Below are 12,205 nucleotides of genomic sequence, written 5' to 3'. Positions count from 1 at the left end.
ACAAAGCTGACTTGGACCAATTGATGGTTAAGCCAGAATAGGTACCAAAGTCTGTGATCACTGCCAAAGCTGTTCTCAACAAGGCTGAGGCATTAATCATAGGCACCAGTGGTTCAATAGTTAGGGCAAACAACAGAGGTGAAAGCGGGCACCTTTTTTTTACATTTTGATCTTTGGTCTGATCATCTGACATGAAGAGTCATATTTTCTTCTCTTTTTTTCCCTGGTGGGGGTAGGGTATGAAATGCTGCAGAGAACAGCACTGTCAAGCCTACCCCTAGCATTGATGGTCAGGAACTATAGTTGGCTTCTGTGTTTTTCACCTATAACAGCCCCCTTCCCCATAAGGCAAACAGGCCTACCGGTACTCAGTTGACCCCAGGTCTTATACACAATGCTATAGTGCCTGGTTACCACACCGAGGCAGGTACTAGCTATGCAAAACATATAGGCACTTATGGTTGGCAGACAGGTGGAGAGGTCTAATGGCAGTCTGGGTTCAGGGCAGGCAACATTCAGAGAGTAATCACGATCAAATCTGTGGTCAAAAGGCAGGCTAGATTCAGAGAGTAATCCAAAGTTCAATTTGAGGTCGATAACAAGGGAATCAAAACTATCTGGCAGGGCGAGAATCAGTCGTAGGTAATAGTCAAGGCACGGGAATAAGGCAGGAAAACAAGGAGCTTGAAGCACATGATGCAAACACTATCAGAAAAATGGCACTAGGGGCTTGGCAGGCTTAAAACAGGTTTGGCCTCCACCTAGAGATTGTGTCTACATTGATCCCCTTGCAGGTGGACAATCAGACAAGGAGAATGCAGCTCAGCCAAAACCAGGAAAACCAAGCACCAGCTGCGTTACACGATCCTGACAGGCACCATATAATGCAGCATTCTCCTGTGAGCCCGGAATGGTTTTGTGACACGCCCAAGGTGCTTATCCTTGGTACTCTGGGCTCAGCACTGGACCATGGAAGAGGACCCAGAACAAGAAGAGGGTGAGTATTGGTTGGTAAGCAATTGTTTTCTACTGAGAGAGGCTATAAAAACAAAACTAAAATGTAGCAATTAATCATGATGATTCAAAGATCATGTGAATTTATCACACATTTAGGCTAGGGCATCCATATTTGGACAGAGTACTTCATACTCTAATTCTTTTTGGTTCAGGCTGTACATTTTGATTTTGAGCATTAGTCTCTATAATAGGCCTCATTAAACTCCCATGTCATGGGTGACGAAGGTGATGTATGTGGGGAAAGTAGTTTAAAGCTAAGTGGATAATCAGCAATGCCTTTCTGCAGATAAGGAATGAACAGACTATAGCAGTGTTCATGCAGGACCAAAAATATTTTTAGCTTCCATCAGGCAGGGAAGCAGAGGTTGAACACTTGCTGATTGATGGCTCCCCTGAATTGACGCACAGTGATATAATCTTCCGTCAGCTGCCATTGCTGATTCATTAATTCTGTATGACTCCTGATAGAAATATAGTAAGTCCAGGGGAAATAGGACAGTGGAGAGCTGTTCATGCAGCTTGAAGAGGACGTTTAGTAAGAGACATGATAGAAGGAGGGAGAGAGAACAGAGTCCCATAGCGAACAGAGTGCAGCTTCAGAAACCACATAAATAAAATTAGTACTAATTTAAAGTCCTCTCAGTAAGAAGCCCTGTAGACACATACACACAACACTAAAACTGACTTATCAGACAGATCAAAAATGCACGCTAGGCAGAACTTCCAGTCTAATCAAGTCAAAGTATAATGTAACTTTTTTTTTTAACTAATATGTTCTTTTTTGTACCAGCACATCACCCTCACATAAACTTAAGATATAGTCAGCAATCCAGTGTACAATCGGCATAGGAATCCTTTATTGAGTGCTTTGAGTACAATAAACCTTATCTTATCTTTGGGGTTAAATAGCTGTGGGATACATAGAAAACTCTGACGCGTTTCTGCACCTGGTAGCCTTAGTCATAGCACTTTAAATGTTGCAATGCCCCATTTTGCTTTATCAATATTAAAAGGGAAATCCACCAAAACTGATACTACATTTTGATGTATTTCTTACAACTCAAATCACCCACTAGCTTCTTGCATCTCTTGGGGTTTCCAGTAGTCGGATATCTCCACCAGATTTCTCACTTCCATACAACTGTGATGGCCATTCCATAAACAAACAATGTATTTCAAATACAATCTCTATAATGCAGTGTAAATTAATCAGAGTCCACCTTCATTATAATCTTGTGGTATGGGACAGACACACAAAATTTTTATGGGGTTTACCCTTTACCCACCATTGAACACTTACAACTTAAAATATGTCCTAAAAGAAAAGCTCTAATAAGAAGCCCACCTATGGTTGCCTGGTTGTCCTGCCGTTTCTTTTGCTTAGATACTTCCTGTGTCCTTTATCTTGAAGAAGCATTGCGCAAGTAAAGTGTGAAAGAAATCGTTACCGCTGTTCTGGATTATTGATCAAGAAATGGTGACACCTAAAATTTACTATTTTCTACTGGCCCTGCAATTTCATTGTTTTGTTGTGTTCTTATAATTCTTATGACAAGGCTGTACTGAAGAACTTGCAGAGAAAGAAGTTACTTCTAGGTCCCACAACCCCGCTACCATGCACACAAAGAGATCTTTCACATAGACTTTAAAAACAGATGGTTGGGTCACATTTTTACTGCTTCCCAACCATCTGTCAAGTGTCAAAACCACTCAAACTGTTAAAATAGGGGGCCATGTGGAGGCATACACACTGCAGTAAGGGTTGGATTAACATAGGGGATATTGGAGCTGCAGCTTCAGGCTCCTTACCTTAAGATAGGCCCATTTGCCCCCCCCCCAAAAAAAAAGATTGTGTTTTGAGGGTCATAGAGACGTCTACATTTGGGGGGGTATGTAGCCAAAGACCTACTCCACCACTGGGGCTCCTAGGATCTATGGTTCTGGCGCTATGGGGCTCTTTGTGCAGCCTGTCAGAAGCTACATACAGCACAACCTGTTTAAATACAAGCTAGCACACTCTGTTTACAGCAGACTGAGATGAGTTCACAGTGCCTCTCCTCACTTTTTGTCAGAGGCAGTGAGCTCAATGGACAGTTTGGAGCCTTGGACCAATAGTAACATACCATTGGCCCCAGCTGTCCATTAAACAAAATGCTGCAGTGTAAGCACACCTCTCACTGCAGTGTCATAGAAGGGGGGCATGTGTCTAAATGACACATACTCCTTTTCAGCCCAGCCCTCGTAATTAGAAGGAAAAAACATGATTTTATGGGTATAAGGTTTACCCACAAGCCCATGTTCTTTTACACAATTAAAGAGGAAGTATACCCTGGTGGTTTTACTTCATCTTTATTTCCCTGCAAAGGTAAAGCGTAATGGAATACTTTTCAACCCCTCTTCCTTCCGGGGCCGAGGATCTTTTTTGTCCATATTTCTATAGCGTTTACTTACCTCTATCCAAAGCACGGAGTGTGATTTCTCTCTGCTGTCTAGTTCCTCGGCGCAACGTGAGTTGTTTTTGACAGGGTTTTCTTGAAACCAATAGATCATAGGTGACAGGAAAATAGCCCTTCTGCACACAGTCTGTGATTCACATCCTCATCAGTAGGAACAGAGGGGAGCCAGGCTAAGTGCAGCATATAAAAACAATGGTTTAATTAAAATGACAAATGGCAACTCATGAGATAGTAGAAATATACAGGCATATTGTATATAAAGGCATCCGTCTCAGGGGTTCTCCGGACCGTCCAATACTTTTGGTGGCCTCGCGTGCAAACTGTATCACCTGGATGTAAGCAGGAAGCGGCCAAACGTCGATGTCCCCAGCGTGGAATGCAAGATGGCACCGGGCTCGACGTGATGTCACACAGAGGGCATGTAGGGCATGCAACAAGCTTTTTCTTCAGACCTGATTGGCCGATGGACCTGTTAGATTTATAAAAGAGAAAAAAGGCAAAACGACAGGTACGATTGGCTAGCAAGTGTGTCAACCAATTATGAGGAAGTGAAAAGGGAGAATGGGCTGAAAGGATAACATAATGTAGTTATTAGTGGGACAGGGCTAACATATATTTAGACTATTAAATTATATTATTTTTATTATATATATATATATATATATATATATATATATATATATACAGATGTACTTATAAGTCTCTACATACCCTGGCAGAATTTATGATTTCTTGGGCATTTTTCAGAGAATATTATTAAGGTACTTACATAGTGCCATCAATTTATTTTTACATATACATTGTACATTCACATCAGTCCCTACCCTCAAGGAGCTTACAATCTAAGGTCCCCAACTCACATTCTAGGTTCAATTTAGACAGAAGTCAATTAACCTACCAGCATGCAGGTACAGGGAGAACATGCAAACTCCAGGCAGGTAGTGCCGTGGTTGGGATTCGAACCAGCAACCCTTTTTAGTGCTACCCACTACACCACTGAATATGAATGATAACACAAAAACATTTCTTTCACTCATGGTCAGTGTTTGGCTGAATTAATTTATTATAAATCAACTATGTTTACTCTTTTTAAATCATAATGGCAACAGAAAATACCCAAATTACCCTGATCAAAAATGTACATACCCTGGTGATTTTGGCCTGATACCATGCACACAAGTTGACACAAAGAGGTTTGAATGGCTTTTAAAGGTACCCATCTTCCCCTGTGATCGATTTGCTTGTAGTTAATGTGTGTGTATAAAAGGTCAATACGTTTGTGGACTCCTGACAGACCCTTGCATCTTTCATCCAGTGTTGCACTGACATTTCTGGATTCTGAGTCATGAGGAAAGCCGAAAGAATTGTCAAAGGATCTGCGGGAAAAGGTAGTTGAACTGGTATAAAACAGGAAAGGGATATAAAAAAATATCCAAGTAATTCCAATGAATGCCAATCAGCAGTGTTCAAACTCTAATCAAGAAGTGGAAAATGAGGGGTTCTATTAAAACCAAACACGGTCAGGTAGACCAACTAAAATTTCAGCCACAACTGACAGGAAAATTGTTTGGGATGCAAAGAAAAACCCACATGTAACTTCAGGGGAAATACAGGAGTCTCCAAAAACATGTGGTGTGACTGTTTCAAGATGCACAATAAGGACGCACTTGAAGAAAGATGGGCTGCATAGTCGAGTCGCCGGAAGAAAGCCATTACTATGCAAATGTCACAAAATATCCTGCTTACAATACGCCAAACAGCACAGACATGCCTCAAAGCTTCTGGCACAAAGTCATTTGGAGTGATGAGACCAAAATTTAGATTTTTGGACACAACTATAAACGCTGATCTTTTGAGGATGTGTGAGCTACAAAGGCACAGAAAATTTGGTCAAAATTGATGGCAAGACGAATGCAGTATGTTATCAAAAAATACTGGAGGAACATTTGCATTCATCAGCCAAGAAGCTGCGCAGGAGATGTACTTGGACCTTCCAACATGACAATGATCCAAAACACAAGGCCAAGTTGACCTGTCATTGGCTACAGCAGAATAAAGTGAAGTTTCTGGAGTGGCCATCTCAGTCTCCTGACCTCAATATTATTGAGCCACTCTGGGGAGATCTCAAATGTGCAGTTCATGCAAGACAGCCCAAGAATTAACAAGAACTGGAGGATTTTTGCCAAGAGGAATGGGCAGCTTTACCATCTGAGAAGATAAAGAGCCTCATCCACAAATACCACAAAAGACTTCAAGCTGTCATTGATATTAAAGGGGGCAATACATGGTATCAAGAACTGACTTATGTAAACTTTTGATCAGAATCATTTGGGTAGTTTCTGTTGCCATTATGATTTGAAAAGAGTAAACACAGTTGATTGATAATAAATTGGTTCAGCCAAACACTAACCATGAATGAAAGAAAAGTTTTTGTGTTATTCATATTCTCTGAAAAATGGCCAAGAAATCGTAAATTCTGCCAGGGTATGTAAACTTATGAGCACAACTGTGTGTGTGTATGTGTGTAATTTGTGTGTTTTATAGTCTAAATAAATGTTAGCCCCATCCCACTAATGACTGCATGACTTTATCCTTTCAGCCCATTCTCCTCTTTCACTTCCTCATAATTGATTGACGCACTTGCTAGCTAATCGTGCCTGTACTTTTGCCTTTTTTTCTTCCCAACAATCAGCTCTGAGGCTACACACTCTCTGAGCTCTGATGTGTGCGACTTCAGCTCCCTACCTCTGAAAGCTCAGACAAACTGTAAATTCTGCACTTTGAATGGATGTAGAGGAGAGATGGTTGCAGATACAGGTACAACTTATGTGGAAGGATTTGTTTCATCTCTGTGTATCACCTGAGACTTGCCACTGGGTATATGTCCCGGTTTGCAACCACTTTAGGAGAACAGACTGTGTATGATTAAACACAACATAAGATTTATTATTAATGAAGCAAAAACCATCCAACTCCAGCAAACAGAATACAAGGCAAAAGTGAAAAAATATATACATGAACATTAAACCAAGTGACCAACCAGGGAGACAGAACAGGAAAGGGACCAAAACTGGGATCAGGAACAAAGGGAGCAGATAAGAGAGTAGAAGGGTACAGGATGCATGTACTGGAACAAGAACGGGATCATGGTATGTATTAGGATCAAGGTCAGGAGCTGATCATCACCAATAAACAGGTACATGGCACACAGTCAACAGGTGGGGACTGATTATTGCCATTTACTGGCTACTGGGAGACACCCACTAGTGGACACATAAGTTCAGTGCTCATGACCTTTCTTCATAACTAAAATTAAAAGTGATGCAATGTGTATAAGACTGTGAAAAAAGCTGAGGTGCAGCAGATGCTACAGGTGTACCAAAGACCAGATTGGGGTGCAACAATGACCAGGAAGCATTGCAGCGAAGGCCTAGACCAGGGATCTGCAATTAGCAGACCTCCAGCTGTTGCAAAACTACAAGTCCCATCATGCTTCTGCCTCTAGGTGTCATGCTTATGGCTGTCAGAGTCTTGCTATGCCTCATGGGACTTGTAGTTCGGCAACATCTGGAGGTCCGCTAATTGCATATCCCTGGCCTAGACTATGGTTGCATTGTTGGTGACTAACAAGAATTTCAGTAGTTCAGGAAGTATAAAGACTCTATTCTCAAGGGGTGACATCATGTGATGCAGGTGCAACAATCTGGTTAAAACCTTGACATGTCAGTGGCAGATTGAGGAAGCATGGAAGGTAAGTAACCTTCTTAGATCTACTCATCCGATTTTCTGACATGTACTTTTCAATATGTGAGGGCCGCTTAGAAGCACAGTTCTTCCAGCTTTTACTCAACCCAAGTGATCACATGACCATTCAAATAAATATTGTATGTGATGGAAACTAACCATTACTTTTGCATGACTTTTTCAATACTTGCAGATGAGAATGAATGTGAGGCTAATAATGGAGGCTGCAGTGACATCTGTATCAACCTGAAGAACTCCCATCGTTGTGAGTGTGCCAAAGGAAGAGCCTTAAAAGAAGACGGAAAGACATGTGAAGGTGACTTGCATATGGGATCATGTTTGTATTTGGTTCTTTTAACCGATTCAGCCCCGGAAGATTTTACCCCCTTCCTGACTAGAGCAATTTTTAGGATTCGGCATTGTGTTGCTTTAACTGACAATTGCGCGGTCGTGCAACGTTGCACCCAAACAAAATTTGCGTTCCTTTTTTGCAACAAATATAGCTTTCTTTTGGTGGCATTTGATCATCTCTGTGGTTTTTATTTTTATAAACAAAAAAAGAGTGACAATTTAGAAAAATTATTTTTTACTTTTTGCTATAATAACTATCCCCAAAAATATATAAAAAAATATATATTTTTCCTCAGTTCAGGCTGATATGTATTCTACATATCTTTGGTAAAAGAAATTGCAATTAGCGTATATTGACTGATTTGTGCAAAAGTTATAGCGTCTACAAAATAGGGGATAGTTTTATGGCATTATTATTATTTTTTTATTTTTTTACTATTAATGGCGGCTATCTGTGATTTTTATCGGGACTGCAACATTATGGCGGACATGTCGGACAATTTTGACACATTTTTGGGACCATTGGCATTAATACAGCGATCAATGCTAAAAAACTGCATTTATTACTGTAAAAATGTCACTGGCAGTGAAGGGGTAATCACTAGGGGGCGATCAAGCGGTCAATGTGTTCCCTAGTGTGCGTTCTAACTGAAGGGGGAGAGGACTGTGCAAGGAAGGTGACAGATCACTCTGTATGAACAGACGATCTGTCTGTTCTCTCCTCAGAGAACCGGAAACTGTGTGTTTACACACACAGATCCTGATTCTCTGTGTGCACATGTGCGCCCCCTAGTGGCCACAGGGCGAAGTGGCGTTACATAACGTTGTTTTTCCCAGCTGTACCATTTTGCCGCAGTACAACTGCGGTGGCTGGTCGGCAAGTGGTTAAGAAGTATTGAAGATTTGTGATAGCTCACCTGTCCTAGTGCAATAGCCTTGTGCAGTTTGTGTCCCATGTTCATAACATTGTTATGCAGATAACAAAACTAAAAGGTCCAGAATGGCTGCACTCCAATGAAAAATGTTTTCTTTATTAATGTAGATCCATAGAGCAAGGAGAAAACCACTAACGCGTTTCACACCGTTAAGGCAGGTGCTTATTCCTAGCTCTATTTCCTCTATTGTTATGCAGATACACAAAAATACCAGTACTATTTTTTTCTCGTAGAAGCTGCTCTCATGGACTGCGTGCAGCAAAACATATTTTTATACATTTTGGAACGCTCAATACTAAGGTATAATCATTGTTGTTGTAGCGCTTCCCCTGTGAGGGCTACTTGCTGAATTTGTACCCCACTAGTTGCCACGACCATGCAAGTCCTCGGACATCTCTGACACCCTGAGTTCAGACATTTTTGTTAATAACAAAATAATTAGAGACACCTACACAATTTTAAGTGAAATAGTTAAATCTTGTTTAGGTAATAAGCATTAGATTCCAGTGACATAGCCCTTGGAAAATGTCATTAGAGCCAAAGGCAACAATGATATGATACAGTAGAACAGAAACAGTAACTAACTGCAGGATTTGAAGACTTCTCTACAAAACACACGGTTTAGTTGCAAACCTATCTAAAAAGGTAGGGGGAGGGCAGAGGAGTGACTGTGGAACCACTTTTTCTGTGCCTCAATACCACAGGCCAGTTGTATCAAAAGGTTATGTAGCAAAATAGACTATAATTACAATGAACCGCTATTTCCTACCCTATCTGTATCCCATATTATCCCTCTAGTGCCCAGCTTTATCAAACTGACATCGTATTTGTGAGCCCAACCAAAGGGTTTGTGGGATTGGGAGTTCTAACAGCTGGTTGTTCCCTTGCATGACACTGTATCTGGACTACATATCCCAGGGATTTTTCTACCACCAGGGAGATTGCTGGGAAGAACTATAAAAGAAACCAGAGACCTGCCTCACACTCTTTCTCCGGGGCCTTGTGTGTGAAGGACCTCTCGACTCAGGAAGAGTGAGATTGCGGCCTATCACGTAGCCCACAGCATTCTCACCTGACCAAGAAGGGATCCAGTGCTGCCTGATCAGCATCATTTATACAGTGCAGCTACCCACACTTCATGCTCCATAACGAGGAATCCTCAAAAGCAGATCTGCAGCCAGAATGTCTATTCGGGAGTCGCTAGCTGGAAGGTGTGGAATCAGCCTGGTCATTAGTGAGAGGGCCATCCTCCATCTTTACAAACCTTTCCTTTGTTTCATTGGGACACTGTGCACAGACAGCTTTGACTTGGGAACACTTCACTGCACCTTCATTTGAACACAGTACATAATTCTCTTTAGCTACAGTCGTCACAAGATATACTACCACTCTGTTACTACAATTAACAAATACAATTAATGAGCTCCAACTGCCGGTGAAGACCATCAGATCTGCAACAAGGATATTCTGTCATTGCTACTTAAAGTGGAAGTAAACTCCCCTATCATTTTCAGCCAAGGAAGCTGCCATATTTGCCTCTCTTTAATCTTCAACTGCTATGGTGCTGCACATGTGATTCGTTATGACACCAGCCATTGGATGGTTTGATAGTTTGGCTGAGAGCACAGCCAATGTGCAGTTAGCATTCCCTGCATGCCTTTTTTTTTTACTGTTTAAATCGATGGGTTTACTTCCACTTTAATGGGCCCTTACACCATCTATGTTTAGCTGCATCTCTCATTAGGATCAGAGGTTAAACAAGCAGGCCTGGGTTTCTTTTTCTAGAAGTATTGTTGTTTAACTTGTTTATCCTTCAGGTTATGTCCAAGTGATATCCTACTGTACATAGTTGTATATAATATTGTGTTGTTGCCTTCTGTCTCAACTGACATTTCTTAAGTGGTCATTCGGCTGACTCACTTGAACCATTATCCCTTTGTACAACCTTACCTTAACTGAAGTATTCCAGTTAACGTTAATAGAATATAAATGCATTGAGTGCTGTCTTATTACTTAAAGGTGTTGCAATGATGTCTGAACACATAGTGTCAGGTGGGTTGGAAGGTTCACAGGGTCATGGCGATGCAAATGATCAGAATAAGATAGAGTGTTCTGGTGATGGCAAAAGTGTACTTGTAGTGCCCTGTGGAAGGAGGAATGCTATCACAGCTCTGCAAAGAGTAAATTTAGTGCCAAGTCCCACAGACTTATGAAGAGGAGCAAGACAATGGTGTCTGTATGCAGTGTCTCTTGTGGTATTAGGATGGGCAAGTGCCTGCTCGCCAGGTCCAATGCTTCTTGATGCTGGAAAGTGAAGTGGACCTCAGTAGAGCCCTGCTCAAGGGGTTATGCGGTCTGGCAACACACCACACTGCAGCTCGGCTGAATCTAGCATGAGACAGGCTGCCACTGAATGGTTAGAAAAACCTGGCAGTGGGTGCTCCTGCACCCATATGTGATGAGACACTCTCTCTCTCTGCAGCACAGGCCACGACTTGGCCACAGCACACACTGACAGAGAGTCACTTGCTAGCAGTTCCAGGCCGGAGTCCCATGAAAGAGATCCCACCTGCACACATGCCTTTTAACATCTCTTTTAGCACCCTGTTGTTATTCCCCAGCCAGCTGGTATTTGTAGTTCAAAACAGTCCAGCTGAATGCAAATCTTGGCTCCGTGGACTACACGTCCCAAAGATGCTTTGCTTTACTCTTCAGAACTCAGTCACTCTATATTCAGGCTATGACAACACAGAGTCAAGGCTGAACATTAGGGGAGAACAGTTTGAAAAGAATACTCTGACAGGGATCTGTTCAAATAATATACAATACTGGTACCAGCATCCCAAAAGGAAATATAGACACAAACATTTTGGAGGTAAAGGACTTTTGCGGCACCAAATATTGAAAGAAAAATAAGAAAAGGTGTTCTAAAAAGATATACAAATTTATTTCCTATACATTACACAAAATATAAAAAATAGTCCAACATTTAATACAATTCTCTATGGTCTATAATTGAAACCTATTGCCTAAACGCAGGTGACATTCTCTTTAAAGACCAAAAGAGGTTCCATCCCAATACGTTCAACATGTTTCGCCATTATCGGCTTCTTCAGGAACGAGGGAGTAGAGATATTCATATCACAGAACAGCAAATATGTTACTCTTTAAACTATACATAAAAAGAAAAAAGAAAAATCAATGCACAAGAAAAACGCATCAAAGTTACACATTATTAATAAATAACAGAACAGCTTAGGGGAGAACAGCTTCACAACAGAAATGCTACACAGTATCTCCTAACAATGCAGGCATTAGCTAGCTCCTAGCTACATTATGATTAAGGATAAGATGGTTCAGCAAGCATAAATATGCTTTCCTGCATTTGACCCAGTGAAGTTTTCATGGTTTTGTATATGTATATTACAAACTTTATTATAATTCTAAGCACTTGTGACAGTCTAACACCCTCTTTTCCCACTACCGAGAATGGTTTGCTGGTATAGTAACTAAATGAACTGTGCACTGAATTAACAAATCCAAATAGTTGCAGTAGAAAAGACACACAGCAATGCTTATTATTTTCTGAACTAGGGTCTTGGATTTGTTTGAAATATCATACAATAATATTACAATCCTTTTTCCTGACAGCTCCATGTCAGCCTACCACTGGGAACGCTCTGCCCATACCCCCACCTGCAG

The 12,205-nt window shown here is 41.2% G+C and overlaps 1 protein-coding gene across 1 annotated transcript in view; it reads left to right on the top strand.

Annotated features, from left to right (window-relative positions):
- OIT3 (oncoprotein induced transcript 3) overlaps nt 1-12,205 on the top strand; it is a 60,116-nt gene that overhangs the window by 24,373 nt on the left and 23,538 nt on the right. Inside the window, exon 4 of the mRNA XM_077454406.1 lies at nt 7,411-7,533. Within this exon, the coding sequence (XP_077310532.1) occupies nt 7,411-7,533 (123 nt within the window). The remainder of the gene's footprint in view (nt 1-7,410; nt 7,534-12,205) is intronic.

Source organism: Lithobates pipiens, unplaced genomic scaffold (assembly GCF_037356315.1).
Source record: "Lithobates pipiens isolate NorthernLeopardFrog02 unplaced genomic scaffold, aLitPip1_a1.2 Scaffold_25, whole genome shotgun sequence".
Lineage (NCBI taxonomy): Eukaryota > Metazoa > Chordata > Amphibia > Anura > Ranidae > Lithobates > Lithobates pipiens.
The sequence above is the reverse complement of the archived record's forward strand: the minus strand, read 5'-3'. Positions and strand labels throughout refer to the sequence as shown.